This window comes from Mya arenaria, chromosome 4 (assembly GCF_026914265.1).
Source record: "Mya arenaria isolate MELC-2E11 chromosome 4, ASM2691426v1".
Taxonomy (NCBI): domain Eukaryota; kingdom Metazoa; phylum Mollusca; class Bivalvia; order Myida; family Myidae; genus Mya; species Mya arenaria.
The window spans coordinates 37,849,306-37,869,149 of NC_069125.1; the positions used below are offsets into that span (position 1 = coordinate 37,849,306).

The 19,844-nt window shown below is 35.5% G+C and overlaps 2 protein-coding genes across 3 annotated transcripts in view; one reads left to right on the top strand and one right to left on the bottom strand.

The window, feature by feature from the left end:
• LOC128232345 (RNA N6-adenosine-methyltransferase mettl16-like) lies at positions 1-11,647 on the bottom strand. 2 transcript variants are annotated; one of them, XM_052945850.1, is made up of 8 exons: positions 11,521-11,647; positions 10,041-10,359; positions 9,729-9,869; positions 8,669-8,927; positions 7,988-8,057; positions 7,622-7,711; positions 2,096-2,230; positions 1-1,775 (listed from the first exon to the last, which is right to left on the bottom strand). In XM_052945850.1, exons 2-8 carry the CDS (start codon positions 10,351-10,353, stop codon positions 972-974), a joined length of 1,812 nt encoding a protein of 603 aa, XP_052801810.1. In that variant the 5' UTR covers positions 10,354-10,359; positions 11,521-11,647; the 3' UTR covers positions 1-971. The 2 variants fall into 2 exon arrangements, with proteins under 2 accessions (XP_052801810.1, XP_052801811.1); XM_052945851.1 differs by having other exon boundaries at positions 11,559-11,625.
• LOC128232346 (lissencephaly-1 homolog) overlaps positions 11,643-19,844 on the top strand; it is a 21,129-nt gene continuing 12,927 nt past the window's right edge. Inside the window, exons 1-4 of the mRNA XM_052945852.1 lie at positions 11,643-11,770; positions 16,681-16,755; positions 18,715-18,793; positions 19,193-19,267. Of these exons, the coding sequence (XP_052801812.1) occupies positions 16,724-16,755; positions 18,715-18,793; positions 19,193-19,267 (186 nt within the window). The 5' untranslated portion in view covers positions 11,643-11,770; positions 16,681-16,723. The remainder of the gene's footprint in view (positions 11,771-16,680; positions 16,756-18,714; positions 18,794-19,192; positions 19,268-19,844) is intronic.

Genomic DNA, 19,844 nt, shown 5'->3' on the forward strand with positions numbered 1-19,844 from the left:
AATGTTGATAGTCATGTTCTACATATAAATCTAGAACTAGCATCTTAGTAATAATAACATGCAGGTACGAGAATGATACATCAATTCAAAATCCCTTTAAGTGGTGGCGCTCAATCAACTGACCCAGTTGGATTCAATTTTGTCAGAAATTAATAGAACATGGTTGAAAACTCCATTTGACAAACTATCTTCCACAAGTGACAGGCAAAGTAGGCTCACCATTCATGTCCTGTTGATTACTAGTCCAGACATGAAAATTTATGTATAAAGTATACATAGGTGGCACTAAATTGGGTTTTGACTGCTCTCAATAATTTGCTACTTTGTTCAATAAAAGTACATGTATATATCAAAACCAAGAGCACTTGATTTTCAATGTTATCATGACTAGTTGATCCCTCCATCTATTTATTATCAGTTTTATTTTAATCGGGATGGATCAGCCTCATGTCATTTGCAGGAGATTAACAAATCCCAGTTACTCTTCGTGACCTTGACCTTGGCACATTCTTTTATGCGGTGAACAATTGTGTCAACATTTTAAAAACTTTTTTGTGTGTTAGATGCAGCACATTGTCTCAATGGGGTTGAAAAATCGAAATCCTATGCATAATGTGTTTGTTAGTCCACAACAGTAAAGTGTATAATACTTTGATAAAGTGTCCACATGTTATCTTCACTTTAGGCTAGTTTACATGTTTAAATGATTTAGTTGGTTAATGTTAATTTTTGGATAAATATTGTCCAATCAATAAATATTTTGGTTTACTTAAAAACCAAGCCAAAGAATTTACCAGTTTTATACAATTGGCTGTCGTAGTACATTCATATATGTATTGCTGTCAAAATATTGTTTGCTGTTTCATGGAAACAAAAACAGATAAATAACATACATGTGCACATGAATAGCAGACTTGCCAACCAAAAATGAATCTATTCCCTGACAAAATATATGAATGAAAACATAGATTTTATGTCTTTGGTTTAACAGCTAGTTTATTTTTGAAGAACTGCATAATCTGATGTAGGGCCTCCTTATTTCCTGCCTGATGGGTCAAAGTCAAGGTCATTTCACCCTCTTCCTTCTTCAGTACAAGCTTACACAACAACAAACACTCCTCACTCTCACTAAAGGGTTCAAGTTTTTCGTAAAATGACAAGGGCTTTTTCTTCTTGCCTTCCTGGTTTTCAGAATGTTCCTTCCAAAAGCGTTCCACAACATCCTTGCGTGATAATGTGATAGCGGAACTATTATTGCAAGATTTATCAGACGTCACTGCCTCTTTTTCCTGCTCTGATGTTTCACAATCCTTTCCCTGGTCCTTTTTAAGTCTTTTTTGTGCTGGTTCAGTTCCATTATTTTCATCGTTTGACCTTTTCTGTCCTGATTTTTTAGACTCATCATTATCACCCTTTTCTGTAGCAAATTCTTCTATTCCAGAGTCTTTGCTGACATTACTTCCCTTTTCTGTGTCATTGTCTGAATGAGCAACAATTTTAGCGTCAGTTTCTGTTGACGTCACAGTACACTTATCATCAGTTTCCATATTTTTCTCCACACTGTCAGCAGGTGTTTTCACCTCCCCTGATTCCCCAGATGTGCTGTTTCCCTCCACTGGTATCCCGGCTGTTCTATTTCCCTCCCCCTCCTCGGACACACTCTGTTTTCTGGCCCGCTCTCGTCTCTTTCTCCTTTGATTTGACCAGGTGTTAGTTTTGGCCTGCATGATCAGACAGGTGTAGAACTTTCCACAGTGTTTTGTGTAGTAGTTGATCTGAAACATTCAAGTCTAATATGTGTTTAACATTACTGAGTGTGAATAACATATATTTCCAAAGGTAAACATACTCCTTGCATATTATTTTGCAACTGCAATGATTAAGTTCACCATCTGTGCCACAAACACCAAATATAGAATTGTAATAACTTCAGTTTTAAATCAACTATCCTAAATACTTTTACACCATCAAGCTCAAGCCAACCCATACCTGAAAGCTTTCACTGTGATGTTCCCCACCTCAGCTGCTCCGCATGGAACAACTCACACCAGAGGGGACTCATAGTTACAAAACATTCTTCAACCAGCTGACATACCTGAAGAACCTCGATATATTTCCTGATGACCCATGTGAAGGCCTGTACAGTGTAGTCCCCGACCCCACCTGCTCCGCGTGGAATCTCTAACACCAAAGGAGGTTTAACATTCTTCTGCTCCTTGAACAAGGACTTCTGCAAGTACAACAGAATGACAACTTTAAGAAAGAGAATAGAAGATTCAAAAGCTTATGCCATTGGCTGTTGTTGTTTTTATCAGTTAAGTATGGGCTTTATTGTGAGGACAGCATTAAGCTGACACTATTCACTCTCAAGTCACTTTTCTGGGTAGAAACCTGTACTGGTGTCCTTTCTGAGGTACTAAAGAAATACCCTTGGTGAGCATCAAGCCCACAACCTCATTGGTGTGAGGTGGAGACCTATAACACTAGACCACTCTCACCTTCTCAGTTTAGGGACATATACCCCCGGTATGTCACACAGCAAGTATTTGGGTCAGTCACAGTCATATGTATATTTTTATTAGAATCATGTATCAGATTGGGACATGTTTGAATGTTTTTTAATTATGACCATCAAATCAGCAGTAGCTTAACTCTATAAAAATAAACAGATAGATAAGCTATAAAATGTTAGTGTTAAGTTAAAACTATATATTCAACAAGAATTGTGAAGAAAGTTATAAAAAGTAATAAGACACTTTCGTTGGCACGATGTTACTCAAGAGTTGGTCTTGTGTTGAGGGGGAAACCAGAGAACCCAGGGAAAAACCACTTGATGGCCTTGGTGATAACCAACCAAACTGACACACGTCCAGGCCGAGAATAAACCTGGTTAGGCTTGGTGAGAAGTGAGTGTGCTTAACCACTGGTCCAATCTGACAACTAGAAATGTGTCCATAGGACACGGATGCCCCCACTTCGGTTTTTTGTCACAGAAAATAAGCCATAATGATTTTTGAAGTATTTTTGGCAAAAAAGGGCCGTAACTCCTAAATGACTAAAGCGATTTCCATGACTATCGAACTTGATCAAGATATTATGGTCACAAACATGTGTTTAAAGTTTGGTGAGGATTGGACAAACAGTTTTCAAGAATTAGATCGGAAACAATCTTCGGGACGTATTTTTCAAGTCTTTTTTTGCAAATAAAGGGCCGTAACTCCTAAATGACAAAAGCGATTTCCATGGCTATCGAACTTGATCAAGATATTATGGTCACAATCATGTATGTAAAGTTTGGTGAGGATTGGACACATACTTTTCAAGAATTAGATTGGAAACATATATTTTTAAAGTATTTTTGGCAAAAAAGGGCCGTAACTCCTAAATGACTAAAGCGATTTCCATGACTATCGAACTTGATCAAGATATTATGGTCACAAACATGTGTTTAAAGTTTGGTGAGGATTGGACAAACGGTTTTCAAGAATTAGATCGGAAACAATCTTCGGGACGTACGTACATACGTACGTACGTACGGACAGACGTACGTACGGACAAGGGCAACCCTATATGCCGCCACTTTGTGGGGGCATAACTAAGCACTTTCACTGGCATGTTACACCATTAATGTTAACTCAATGAGTGTTCAGTTTAATCATTGCTTTTAACTTTTAACTAACAATACCTATCAAACAAGAGGGCCATGATGGCCCTGTATCGCTCACCTGTAGCTTTGCTAAATAAAGTGAACATTCTGACCTATTATCATAAAGATCCAATGAAAAGTATGGCCCCTAGAGGCCACTCTTTTATTTGTCCCACTGACCTAGTTTTTTACCCCACATGACCCTATCAGTAGGCAATGCTTCAAACCAAATATTTAAGACCTAGTCCTTGTGGCTTCAGACAAGAAATTTTTTAAGTTTTTTCCTATATAAGCCTATGTAAAACTTGTGACACCCAGGGTGAGGCCTCTTTTCACCACAGGTGCACAAATTGAACAATCTTGGTAGCGGGCCACTAGGTTATGCCACATATAAAATGCCAATGTCTTGTTGGTTTAGACAAGAAGTTTTTTGTTCTATATAAGCCTATGCAAAACTTGTGACTCCCCCCAGGATAGGGCCTCTTCCCCCCAGGGGCATAAATTGAACAATCTTGGTAGAGGACCACTTGGTTATGATACATACCAAATATTGAATGCGTAGGCCTTGCATTTTCAGACAAGAAGATTTTTAAACACTTTCCTTATATAAGCCTATGTAAAACTTGTGACCCCCTAGGTGGGGCCTCTTATCACTTCAGGGGCATAATTTGAATAATCTCGGTAGAGAACCACAAGGTAAAGCTACATACCATATATCAAATGCCTAGGCCTTGTGGTTTTAGACAAGATTTTAAGTTTTCACTAAATAAGCCTATGTAAAACTTGCGACTCCAGAGGCATAATTAGAACAATCTTGGTAGATGTCCATAAAGTAATTATACATGCCAAATATCAAAGCCCTAGGACTTCTAGTTTTGGAGAAGATTTGTTAAGTTTTCCATATCTAAGTCTATGTAAACCACGTGACCCGGGGCGGGGTCATTTTTGACCCCAGGGGCATAATTTGAACAATCTTGGTAGAGGTCCATTAGGTGATGCTACATATCAAATATCAAAGCTCTAGGCCTTGTGGTTTTGGAGGAGAATTTTTTTTAAGTTTTTCTTATCGGTTACCATGGCAACCAGAGTTTCGCATGGAATCCATGTCTTTGAACAACTTTGGTAGAGCTTCATGCAAGGAACATCCCTGCCAAGTTTCATCATGATTGGCCAAGGGGTTAAGGAGATGTTGTTCGAAGCAAAATGTTGACGAACGACGTACATCAAGTGGTCACAAAAGCTCCTTATGTCACTGCGTGACAGGTGAGCTAACCATAGGGCCATGGTGGCCCTGTATCGCTTACCTGCCATCGATCCATACTATTGGGACTTTCAGGATTGCAATGCATCAATATTTTGAGTTACTGGTTCTTCCTTAATTGTTAGTAATTAATGGATGCCACCAGGCGACAAGTTAACTTTGTTGCTAACAATCATGAATGAATGGAAGTTGTCATAGTATATTAATGAGCAAACAAAATACAAACAACATCTTCAAAGGGTTTTATTAAGAGATGATCATTCTGACCAAGTTGAATTGAGTTAAGCCTAAAATTGTGACCTCTATTGTGTTCACAAGGTTTTTCTACTAATTGACCTAGTGACCTAGTTATTGACCGCGGATGACCCAATATCGAACTTGACCTAAATTTTATAGAGATGATCATTCTGACCAAGTTGCATTGAGATTAGGCTAAAATTGTGACCTCTAATGTGTTCACAAGGTTTTTCTAATAATTGACCTAGTGACCTAGTTATTGACTGCGGATGACCCAATATCGAACTTGACCTAGATTTTATAGAGATGATTATTCTGACCAACTTGCATTGAGATTAGGCTAAAATTGTGACCTCTATTGTGTTCACAAGGTTTTTGTAATAATTGACCTAGTGACCTAGTTGTTGACCGCGGATGACCCAATATCGAACTTGACCTACATTTTATAGAGATGATCATTCTGACCAAGTTGCATTGAGATTAGGCTAAAATTGTGACCTCTATTGTGTTCACAAGGTTTTTCTTCTAATTGACCTAGTGACCTAGTTTTTGACCTGGGTTGACCCAATATGGAACTTGACCTAGCTTATGTTAAGATGATCATTCTGACCAAGTTTCATTAAGATAAGGCTAAAATTGTGACCTCTATTTTGTTCACAAGGTTTTTCTAATAATTGACCTAGTGACCTAGTTATTGACTGCGTATGACCCAATATCGAACTTGACCCAGATTTTATAGAGATGATCATTCTGACCAAGTTGCATTAAGATTAGCCTAAAATTGTGACCTCTATTGTGTTCACAAGGTTTTTGTACTAATTGACCTAGTGACCTAGTTATTGACCGCGGATGACCCAATATCGAACTTGACCTAGATTTTATAGAGATGATCATTCTGACCAAGTTGCATTGAGATTAGGCTAAAATTGTGACCTCTATTGTGTTCACAAGGTTTTTGTACTAATTGACCTAGTGACCTAGTTATTGACCGTGAAAGACCCAATATCAAACTTGACCTACATTTTACAGCGATGATCATTCTGACCAATTTGCATTGAGATTAGGCTAAAATTGTGACCTCTATTGTGTTCACAAGGTTTTTCTACTAATTGACCTAGTGACCTAGTTATTGACCGCGGATGACCCAATATCGAACTTGACCTAGATTTTATAGAGATGATCATTCTGACCAAGTTGCATTGAGATTAGGCTAAAATTGTGACCTCTATTGTGTTCACAAGGTATTTCTACTAATTGACCTACTGACCTAGTTTTTGACCCCAGATGACCCAATATCGAACTTGACCTAGATTTCATAGAGATGATCAGTCTGACCAAGTTTCATAAAGATTAGGTCAAAATTGTGACCTCTGTTGTGTTCACAAGGTTTTTCTAATAATTGACCTAGTGACCTAGTTATTGACTGCGGATGACCCAATATCGAACTTGACCTAGATTTTATAGAGATGATTATTCTGACCAAGTTGCATTGAGATTAGGCTAAAATTGTGACCTCTATTGTGTTCACAAGGTTTTTGTACTAATTGACCTAGTGACCTAGTTGTTGACCGCGGATGACCCAATATCGAACTTGACCTACATTTTATAGAGATGATCATTCTGACCAAGTTGCATTGAGATTAGGCTAAAATTGTGACCTCTATTGTGTTCACAAGGTTTTTCTACTAATTGACCTAGTGACCTAATTATTGACCGCGGATGACCCAATATCGAACTTGACCTAGATTTTATAGAGATGACCATTCTGACCAAGTTGCATTGAGATTAGGCTAAAATTGTGACCTCTATTGTGTTCACAAGGTTTTTCTACTAATTGACCTAGTGACCTAGTTTTTGACCCCAGATGACCCAATATCGAACTTGACCTAGATTTTATAGAGATGATCAGTCTGACCAAGTTTCATAAAGATTAGGTCAAAATTGTGACCTCTATTGTGTTCACAAGCAATTGTGAACGGACGGACGGACGGACGGACGGACGGACGGACGGACGGACGGACGGACGGACGGACGACGGACGAAGAGTGATCACAAAAGCTCACCTTGTCACTACGTGACAGGTGAGCTAAAAACAAAAATGTAAATCATTAAAACTTCCAATATTTCACAGACATTCTACTTTATCAGGAAACTGAAAGTATTCTGATAGATTTACAAAGGCAAAGCAGCAACTTGTTTCTCAATCATGGACAATGGTAAAATATATCAGTTGAACTAAGATATTTCATAAAACCAATATTGTGATGAAAGCAGTTGTCAAAATAAGCATAAGCCCGCAAGCCCTGTACTGATAAACTGCTTTCCGGGCTTGCTCAAAATTATAATTTTTATACAGCAGGGCTTGTTGAAATTTGTTGATGGCAAGCCCTAGTATATGGATTGGGGCTGGTACATCCAAAGGACTTATTTCTATGTTTGGAAGTAAGCTGTCATCTATTACTCTCTAAAACACTTACAGGGAATGTGACAGTTTCATCGAAGGTCCAAGCTATTCCCCATCTCATTGTTCTTCCCTGACAGAACTCAGTAGTGGAAATCTTGGGTACCTGAAGGGATGTATGGATATATATGACATTTCATTGACCAAATAATTTGCATATTATTAACCTCATTATTCGCATATATTGAACTTGTTTTACATATCTTTGGAATATGATCTTGGACAGAAATTGTAGTTGGTCTTCTTTTAAATTAACAAGCTATTAAATAAATTATGTATAAATAATCATTTAAAGGAATAATTGTTTGTCATATTTCAATTGTACATTTTAAGAAAAAACAGTTAAACAAATCTGAGAAAACATTAATCTATGAGTACATACCTGGCGTTCATGAAGAAAATGCTTCAGTAATGGCAGACTTGTTTTCTTTCCAATCAGACTTGTATACACTCTGCAACACACAAAATGTAATATTATCACTTTGTACCATGTTAGAGGGTATTTGTTATCTGTCATATGTAATATGATCCCATTATACCATGTAAGAGAGCATTTTTTTTATTTGATTTTGTCTGTTCATTAACTCTAATGTCATAACGGTAACTAATATAAGGAACTTAACCGTGCAATAACTATCATGCTGATATATAACATAGCTATTCACTTAGACACATGCTAGTAATTGAACATGGTCCTTAACAACATGGTACAAAACAGTTACTTCTCTGACTACCCTAACATATGTATAAATATGAACATAGTTCCCCGCCTATATGGCGATCCACTTATTTGGACCCTGAAATCTCATGTTTTTGTATAGACTCCTTTATAAGACTTGGTTGATTTTTAAAGCAAATCCAGCACTTTTATTTCTCCAAGTCTGAGATAATGTTCAAGCCTAAACAGTCAAATATCATCAAAATTTGTTGATTTGCTTAGAGAAAATTGCTGATTTTCTTGTAAACTGTGAGCTCTGGCATCTGGAGGTAAGTTTGGACACCTTGAACGATAATTTATCATGATTTTCGATCCCTGAAATTTACGTTATTAATCTTCAACTACCTGATCCTTGACTTCAGCTTCAATGAATCTTCGATCATCTGGGAAACAAAGCGCACCTCCCCTCCCCAAGCAACACTCTCCGCCTCGCTGGCAGTCGACACAGAGCTCGCATCTGACCGATTATCACTGCGGGTATTTGTCACGCCCTGGGCCTCGAGGTGGTCAGAGAAGAAGGGTGGGTTACACATGCAGAAGTCGTAGCAGTCTTCATTGTTTTCAAGTAGTCCCATCAATAAGGTATCTTCCTCAACCTTGACAACTGCAAAACATGTAATATGAATTAATAGAAATAGTTTTTTACAACTTTAACAACATAATGTATGTTATTGATTACAGAAATAAGGAATGTTCTTACATCAAATAGAGGTGAAATTTATTTCAGATAGAGGTGAAATTAACAATCAGACCCATACTGATAGGGCCCTGGATTGCTCACCCTGGCAATCGCATTTGGTTAGATTTGGCCCGAAATCTAACATGGCCATGATTTTAAGGTTATACTTTTTCATTTTAAATATGATTAGGATAAGTAAAGAAATAAAGGTGATAGAGTAGTATCAATGCTAAAATAAAATATAATATTTTTTGATAAATCAAAGGCAATTACTTTTGCACTTCTGGTCAAATTTGACCCACAATTAAACTTTGCCAAGATCTGAAGGTCATACATTTTCTTTTGAAAAATGTTTAGGATTGGCAAAGGTGCTATAGTTGTAACAATGTAAAATATGGCATTTTTTGATAAATCAAGGGCAATAACTCAACCCTCAAGTCAGATTTGGCACATGATAATCGAACAAGGCCACAATCTTGATGCCAGTTACATTGTACATCCAAGCTTGAAAAAGATTGCTTCAGAAATGTGGATTCTAGAGTGGTAACAAACTAATTATAGTCAGAAGCCAGACAAAAAGGTGATAACAAAAGCTCACCTTTGACCACTTTGTGGTAGGATGAGATAAAAAGACATTATAATAAAAGCTACAAGTTGATTTGCCATTTAAAACACATTGCATACATCATAAAAGTGAACAATGTAATAAGAAATGCCAAATGATACCTTTGATTTTATCAGTCATGTCATTTTGCTGGATGTTTTTGTTTGCAAAGTAGACATTCTGGTCATCAACTTCCGAAGCAAGGAACTCCCAACCATTCTGTCTGCAGCCCAGAAGCGGGTATATACAACTGGAACCTGTTCCTGAAGACAATGGATAAAACCAGCGTTTCATATTCATTAAGTCAAAAAGAACAGAACTAATGTAAGAATAGATTATCAACGTCAAATTTTACTGCAAATCCATTTTTTTCTCATGTTTGATCTCATAAATTCCAGTAACAAGTTTTGGTTTCAGTAGGAGAAAAAATATACCTATGTCAATTCCTCTAGCTGCTTTCTCAATGCCAATTATGTCCTCCAACCAGAGTATGTAGTTTATCCTTTGAGGCACAGCAGGGATAAGCCTGTCAAGAGGCAGTGTAATCTTTAATCCAAAATCATTCTCTAGTAGAGCACGTGTCAAAGCTCTCGATGAGGCTGGGTCTTTGAAATCTATTGTTACTTTACCAGAATCTGTTTCCTTCACCATCTCCTTAAAGTAGTCATATTTGAATGCTAGATCTTGGAAATTAGGTTTCTTGGTTTTGTACTTGTTTCTTGGATGCATATATTTGTTCAAAGACATTGTGACCTGAAAAATATATATATCGGAAATGTAACAGCATGAAAATGGACTTGTTTGGAGTGGTATATGATGTATGGTTATATGAAAAGTAAGTTTGTGGAAAAAAAATATTCTGTCAAATTCATATTATTTCCTCAAGAACTGCACTAGAAATATTCATTTATCTGTGAATATTGAAGTATTTGGGCTCATCTCACATATTTCTTTTGAAGAGTAAATGATTTTTCATTTTTATTTACGTCATGTTGAAGTACAATGTATCAAACTGGTGGATTTACATTCAATTTCGTTTTCTTATTGACTGGGTAATCAAGAATTTCCAAGTCAGGTTATGAACTTGCATAAGAAGATTTTCTATCCGTTGGTACCAATGGAGTGTATGCTGCAAGTTTAGGTAGGTTTATTAATAAGGCATAACAAGAAAAAATGGTTCAGTTTCCCAACTGACCATAATTGTTTAAACCGAATCGAACCATAACTGTTTATTGCTACCAGACAATTTTTTAGTAATTCTTCTTCTCTATATTTTACTGCTTACATGTATAAATTTTACCAAATAAATGTTTTTAAATGCTTTTTTCTTGTTTAACCTGATGCATGCAGTACATATTCATTCAAGATTATCATCTGCATTTGGACGTCCACCACACCATCACTCACGTACCGGGGCAAATCCCAATGCTCAAAATGAATATCTTTATCAAAAAAGATGACTCATTAAATTTGATTAAGAAACATACTAAAACACATCTGCTTGTAATTGTATATTTGTTATGTTTTTGGTACACAGTAATTGTTATGTGTTTCAAGTTTGTATTACCATCTATTTAAATTCAATATCAATGGTTTTTACTTTTTCATATATGATCCCCACTGTTTATATATTGTATAACTGTTATGTATTATTCATCATTTTTTTTCAACTGTATTTTAATATTTTTATTCTTAATATATTCTTCATTTTGAAATTAATTTTTAATTGTTTTTATTTATTATCTTTCCAAAGGTGAGAAATCAAGGCGTTGAAAATACTTCATTTATTAGGGGTTGACAAGTAGACATTTAATAAGAATGTCACATAAATTCGCGATATTGAACAATAATATTTTAATTGCAAATAAAAATCTTGACAACACATTTCAAACATAATTATTGATTAAGAGTTACCAAAGTTATTGAAATCACAGCAACTCAGACAAAAATACTTCTTATTTTTCTCTGATTTTGATAAGTAAATAACGTTCAATTTTCGTTCAGGGCGCCGCCATTAATCTCGCTCTCTTTTGAGTACGAGATCATCACGGCGCATGCGCAATTAAATTACCCTTTCGACAAAATATATTCGTGATCAAGTAAATAAGACGGATTTCTGCGATTTTCTCTGCTAATATTACACAAACAACCTTTTATTTATGAGGTAAACATATAAGTTGTCAATATGTTATTCTACGTTATAAATAATTTAGCCACATTCCAGTAGTATTTCCCCCTTACATGTTGACATGTCAAATACAACGCCTGAGAAACATGGCGGTCGTAGATTTGTTAAATGTAAATTGGACATAAATGGGGAGTATTAAGATGCTTTTGGTAGAGGTTTACTTAAGTTTGGTAAATGCTTAGTTAGCTAATGTTGTCAATAATTCAATATTCGCTGTTAAATTCTTTTGCTGAATTGTCCTGAATATTTCAAACCAATTGGGGTCCATTGGAGTCGGACACTCTTTAAATTTGGTTTGACAGTGTCAGAATCTAATGCACCAGTCAATTGACACCACGGCCCCCCTAGGTCCGGGGGTAAACCGGGGAAACTGGCCATGTTTTTACCTACCAGGTGGCTCGCAGTGCTGGGTGAATGCGGTGGTTTTGTCTTTGCGCCCAAAATAGCGGTTAATGGGCCTTACCTAGGGTCCCTGGTGTGCGGGGGCATTTGGCGGGGATTTAACCAGCAGTTCGTCTCTGCAGGACGGGGATTTTGCCCGGGCTTGGCTGGATTTGAAGTCAAAGTCCCCGCTATTCCTGGAGTGTAGAGGAGGGGGAGGGGGGTGGTGGTGGTTACAATTGACTGCATAATCAGATATGTTTCCCTATGGGCGTGTTGCGTTGAGTACACATAGCCTATTGTGAGAGCCCTCATTACCTAAACATAAACTTCAAAATCAAAACAGATATATAGTGACACTATCTGTTATTGTTTGTTGCATAGAATTTGTTGTATAGCCCTCGAAAGCGAACAAATTAAGCAAGTAATCCCATGCACTGCGGCACTGTCCATGCACTGTCCATGCAAAACTTGACCAATGCAGTGCTTTAATTGTTTAAAGCACTTGGCAAAAGCATTTTGACAAAGTGCGTTTTGTTCACAGGCACAAAATACTTCATTATTTTTTAATGACCAATAGCAAATTGGATCACATTTTTTTTATTGGGGATGTTGTTTATGTGGTAAGCAATCATTCTATAAACAGTCTGTTTGAAAACTGACTGGGACAACAGGAATAAATAAGAATGTATTGCAGAAAATGCTTATAAATGGTCACAATTGTAAAATACTATGTAAACTGGAACAAAACAAAAGATTAGTTCATAGACAAGCACATCATTGACATAATCAACAAAGATGGTAAAATTTGTGCTTCGATGGCATTCGCAATATATCAGAATTACTTAAGTAATAAACAAAGATGGTAAAATTTGTGCTTCGATGGCATTCGCAATATATGAGAATTACGTAAGTTGGTACCATCAATTGGAATGGCCTACATTTGCAGCAGCAAGATGATAATGGAAATGTGAGAAACGAAGATTGAGGCATTGACTAATATTGCAAATTTTTGACTTTCTTTGTACAATCACATTGCACTAGTGCCTTTCTGGAAAAAGCACTGTAAGGCATGTTCTTTCACAGTTTTAACAAGGTTAATTGAAAAGTTATTTTTAATTAAAACATATTTATATACTTTGGCACAATGGAGTGGGCTATCAAAAAGAAGTTATATTTTAGGTAATAATTTTAGATAACAATTGCCTTTTTTTTAAACACTGGAATACTAAGTATTTTAAGTATGTCTCAGTAATGAATGAAGTAATGAATGAAGTTAAATATTAACATTCAAGCACAATGCTATTAAATTCAGTCAAGTGCATACAGATATGCCATCGCTTGAATAAGTTTGTCTGTCTTGCAGTTTCATTTTCAGACTAATGAGAGGTTCTCCTGTAAGACATTCAGATTCTTCTTTACCGTATTTTCCCGACTACAAGACTGGGAAATTTGGTCCTGATTTTTAACCTTAAAATAGGGGGCCCGTCTTATAGGCGAGTCAATAAGAATTTCATAAAGAATAGAGTCATAATCAGGAATATTCAACATAAGGTATTTAACTGACTTATTTATTGTCTGTTGATGACACCCCAATAAAAGTGACACAATCACACCCATTGGATTAAGACGACCATCTGCTTTGTTTTGCTACGATGAACACCCGATATAACGCTTGTTATCGGTCCAAACACGTTGTTTTTCACATGAGACATATTTTGCCACCTTTAAAATTAAAATGCTTTGACAAAAAAAATAATTAAAAAATGCATTTTTTTTTTCTAAGTCATTTATAAAACTTACTTTTTCCTTACTATAAGGCTTTGCATATATCATGCACATACATGTAACTGGCAGATTTCAATACACATTTCATTAATTGTGACATTAATTTATCCGCAATCATCAATGGTTATTTATTGCTCAAAATTTAAGTCCCATCAACTGCAATCCAAACAAACGAAAATTTAACTCATTAACACATGTAATGGAATGTGTTGTACCAATGATCTATGAATCAAACAGAAATTGGTCGAAGAGATTATTGGTGACGATCAGGTTAGAGGCACAAATCAAAGGCTTAAACAACACTAAAAGAGAGACACAAACGTACAAACACCACAGACCACACATGCCTTAACAAAATGGCTTTACCGTCTAAATGATAGGTTTATTACCTTGAAACAGTCAGTGAAGTCATTTTCAGTTCGGGTTTTTCAGTTTTTAGGTTTATAAGTCAACTATTCCTTATCTATAATAGCTTAGAAATGTTACTTGCTATTGTAAGTGTTTTCCCTTGAAAAGAAATTCAAGTGTTTGAACCATGTTAAGTTTCATGCCAGGTCAACTTTCCTACTCAACTACAGAAGCTTTAGTCATTAACATAAGCTGTCCAAAAGAATGATACTTGAAAAGTTTAATTTTAAAGTTACAAAAGAGATTATAATTTAATTTAAGAAACAAATTGATGAAATTGATTTATAATCATAGTTAATTTTTCTTTTATTTCCTTTCTTTAAAGCTGCACTCTCGTAGATTTCCTTTTTTATTTTTTATCTTAGAATGAGCAAATTTTCGCATAAATATCTGCAAACCAATGATAAAATATTGCTGACAAAAGATCAGATCGCAGCTTTCCATATTTCCGTTCGAAAATTAATGCTAATGGCTTAACCCGTTACTTAAGAAAACTACATTAAACATTAATTTTTGAACTGCAATATAAAAAACTGTGATTTAATTTTTTGTCAGCAGTCTTATATCACTAGTTTCCATAGATTCTTTATGGTGTTATTCAAAGATGTAATTGATGCAAAAGTAATATAACTGTTAAACACTTTATAGTAAGTTTTCACATTATCTTAATGTTGGATGGCATACCTTATAAAAAATGAAAAACAAAACATTTTTTGGTTAATTAGTTACAACATACAATTGACCATCTGTCTGACTTTGCCCACCACAGGACATTTGTCACATTTCTTTGACAGTCCTTTCTTTATTGTTGCATACATCTCCCTTCTATCCCTCCTACCTTCCAAAAAAACCCATAAAAACACACACATATACAAAGTAAATATTCATTGCAAATGATCATTAAGAAAGAAAATGTTACAATTACTGGATGGAAAGGCTGGCAATAAAACATGAAGCAGTTTCACAATCAGATAATCAATAATGTGGAGATAAGGCAAGCACTGTACATCTGCCTACCAATATTCCACAAGTGCACCATTGTACAGACTCTGCCTGGTGTATATTGAATGAGTCTTTGAGACTATGTGTGTGTTTGTGTGGAAATATTTCCAATTCTTTCCCAGTCTGCTGACATTCTGAGGCATATTTTTTTGTATGGATTTCTCATGATATTTTCAGCATCAATTATTCAAATTGTTAAAAAAAGGTTTGTTCAATGGAAAATGTTGAACACAATAAAATTGAATTGACAGGAAAATATCGGAACATATTCATGTATGAAAGAAAATCTTTCAGGCAGATAATTTATTACAATATATAGGCATAAGCTGAATTCATCATACGACCGTCAGACTCACATATTGATAAATATATTTACTGCAAGAAGTTATTTCTGGGTAACTGTGTTATTGATATGATAAATCAGATGTGAAGGCTTGTATTTATAGTTTTGGTAATGACAGGATTTTGCGTGTTGGGATGTTAACCAAGTGTTAGCGTTTGTCTTCCTATTTATGTCCAGTAATATAGTGGACAGAGGAAACCAGCCTGTCCATCTGTACAGCTCCTTTTTAACTAATCTGGGCTTAAATGCGGTAAATCTTCAATAACTCTAATGATGTGTTTAATCTTATTGGTGATGTCATCTATGGTTGCGATTGGTTGAGCACACTGCGGGTTGGTCAGGGAGATAAGCCTTGTCTTTATGAATTCACCTGTTGATGATACTTTAATTTAATTAGGACTTTTCATTTGTCTAAGGATTAAAAAATCTGACCTGGTGTCACGGGTCGAAGCTGGTTACAAAGTGCAGCAAGTTACTGGCAACACGATATATTGCAATGTGATTTTTCATCTGTACCAAAAACAAATGGCTGATCTTATTTTTTGTATACCTTAAATTTACATTTGTGTAAAAAGAAAATGGAGAATTTATTTGTACATTTCGTGTGCGACATTGTTTACCGACGACACAACGCATACTAATTTAAGTTCAATGTTGACATCAAATATTTCCTCTAAAATGACATTTCTACAGATTGTTTATTTTGATTTTGTGATTATTTGTTTTCTTGTAGATATATATTTGATTGAGCTCTTTTGGAATTCCATACTTTACTTTCCATAAAATAAACAGTAAAGGAAATAAAAACAGTGGTGCATTAATGCCAGTGACTCATCTGCCATGGGTGTGGCAGCAGGTCCAACTCTTCTAATGTGCAAGAAAAAAAGTATACAATTCAAAATGTTTATGCACAGCAGCTTCCACTCTTTACATGCATTGATGAAATTGTATATTTTCATTTCAGATGAAGTAATTCTGTAGCTGACCAGTCACACACCACAGCAAAGATGGTGCTGTCACAGAGACAAAAAGACGAACTGTAAGTAGTTTTTGATGATTTTAGAACAACAGCAATCTACGTTTAATATGCTATAATGTGTATGGAATAGTGGAATAGTCACCCATTGTGTTGACCTATTCATATGCCTATTTAGTATAAATTGGGTCATTATCCGAACACATACACATAAAAGCGTTTGTTATATCAATGTGGCCTGGATTTATTGACTGTGTTATTTTAGGAAAAATAATTTCTGTTAAAGTGGTTGTCAATGACTGTACGATATACTGATGTCCTGATATATTGATTTAATTGGCTACATAAATGTAATTGTCATGAATCCCAGAACAGATTCTTATATTCGATTCGAGGCATGTATGCTGTTGCGTCACATGGCTTTTACGCCTCCTTGCAGTCCCAGACAGTTTTAGATGCAGGCAAATCAATAGTGCTCAGAATATTTTTTTTTGCTTCAAGTTGTTTCATAATTGCTTCTAGACTTTACATTGACGCTGATTTCTCCTGAGTCTGCCCTCCCAAGAATAAACATTAACGCATCAAATATTGGAAATCTTAAGATGGTCTGATAATAATGTCCTCAAATTTCAATATACTGTGATAGTGTCTTTATTTTTGACATATAATCAATATAATAGTTTGTATTGCATCTGGTGAATGAACTAGGAAACAGAAATAAAATGGACCATTGGGTTCAAAGCAAGTGCAGTAAACTTGTTTGTTGTACCATGATAAGAGAAATCATTGAATCTTTATGACTTAAGTTTTCAGCTCGACTATTCGAAGAATAGGTGGGCTATACTACTCGCCCCAACGTCGGCGTCGTTGGGATTTTCACTTATATGTCCAATACCCTACATTCTAATGACTTAATACTTCACGCAGTTGTTCAGGGCCATCACATGATGAGGTTAGATAACTCCATATTATTCTTTACACAGATTACGGCCCCTGATTGACTATGGAACTAAGGTTAAAGTTTTAGGGCAAGTTTGAATATTTATTAATAACTTCTATATCCTTTGTTCAATAGACTTAATACACACAGTTGTTCAGGACCATCACACAATGAGGTTACATAGCTCCATATTATCCTAAATACAAGTTAGGGCCCCTGATTGACTTTGGTTAAAGTTTTAGGGCAAGTTGGGATTTTCACTTAAAACTCCAATACCATTCATTAAATGCACTTAATACTTCACACAGATGTTCAGAGCCATCACATAATGAGGTTAGATAACTCCATATTATCTTTTATACAAATTATGGCCCCTGATTGACTAAGGAACTTAGGTTAAAGTTTTAGGGCAGGTTGGGATATTGTTTAATAACTTCTATACCCTACATTCAATTGACTTTATACTTCACACAATTGTTCAGGACCATCACCCAATGAGGTTACATAACTCCATATCCTTAATACAAGTTATGGCCCCTGATTGACTTAGGTTAAAGTTTTAGGCAAGTAAAAGTTAAGGGCAAGTTGGGATTTTAATAAAAAAAACCTTCTATACTGTTCATTAAATGCACTTAATAAAATTCAAAATTATTTACAACCATCTTACAACAAGAAACATAACTCCATTTTACCCTAAATACAAATTATGGCCCTTGAGTTTTTTAATTTTTTTTTAAATTTCCTTTGAAAGGCATATTTGTATATTAACCACATTTTCATTATGGGAAATCAAGTTATTTGAATGACTTGCGTCATTGTTTGGGCGGGCTGGTGGGAGGGCAGCATCAAAGTCACCTTATGTATCGAATCATTTTAGTTAGGTGTGACATAAAGAGACCAAACTTGGTATTATTACATTGTTATTGTATTCTAAGTCAAAGCGGCGTAGTCGAGCGAGCTGTCTTACGACGGCTCTTGTTAAATATAAGTACTAGATCCTGGTACATGTATGTATATAATTATGTGCCTAATAAACTATGAATGCAAATAAGAAGACCAGTATTTTTTCTCTCGCTATTTAGAAACAAAGCTATCGCTGACTACCTGAGCTCAAATGGCTACCTTAGCGCCCTTACAGAGTTCCAGAAGGAGGCTTCAATGGTAAGCTTGCAAACATTCCGGCTTTGTTGGCTTCAAAAACAACAATACAATTTTGTTGCACCCATGGTTGCTTCGTGGTGGGTTTATCAAATATATCAGTGGTATATTTTGGTTAATTCGTGTTGATAATCTCTCATTAGCAGATCTTGTTTATGATCTAAATCAAGATGGTGTAATGATTAGACCAAGTTGAGTACATTGTAATAGATATTGGTCGAATGCTCAGTTTAATACATATGTACAGTTATCTCCTTGTACATGACTTATATTGTATGCGGTAATTTTGTATGCGGTAATCTGCATCACTTATATTTAAAAGCTTTATGGACAATTTGCTAAAGACTACTGTTAACATTCCTGACATATTAAGTTAATGGTATGTTCAACATTTGTTTGTAGCCCATGGAGATTGACAAAAAGTATGCTGGCATCCTTGAAAAGAAATGGACATCTGTCATCAGATTACAAAAAAAGGTAATGTGCATGCTGGTATTTTCTAAAGCAATATTTAAGTATACAAAGTAGCAATAATATAGTATTTGACTGTGTTAATTGATATTGTTTTCTGGTAAAAAAGAGTGTTATATAGAATGAGTATTGGTCACAAAATTGGTTCCTTCATTCTATGAAAACACATATTACTCAAAGTTACCTTAGAGACTTAGAACTACTGTAGTACTGCAACAATACGCCAAAAACCATATTGTAAAATGAACCTGTTTGGCAATACATGTATAACAATGCATGTACCATAAATGTCTTATTGGATGCACATGCTCTAACAGAGTCAGAGGTGGAAGGGGTCTTTTCGTTGACTTCTGCGACTTGAACAATAATAACCTTAACTAAAAATGCAGTTTGTTGAAAAAAACAATACATCAGTGCCGTTTGTTTAAAGCTTGCTCTGGCTTCTAGAATCATTCATTTAAACCAATACCCTATCATATAATTTGAGTTACACATCACCTATATTGATAAAAGATTGAAACGTTTCTCATACTTGCTGAATGTTTTTTAATGACATATTTAAGCCATGAGTTAGGTGCACCAC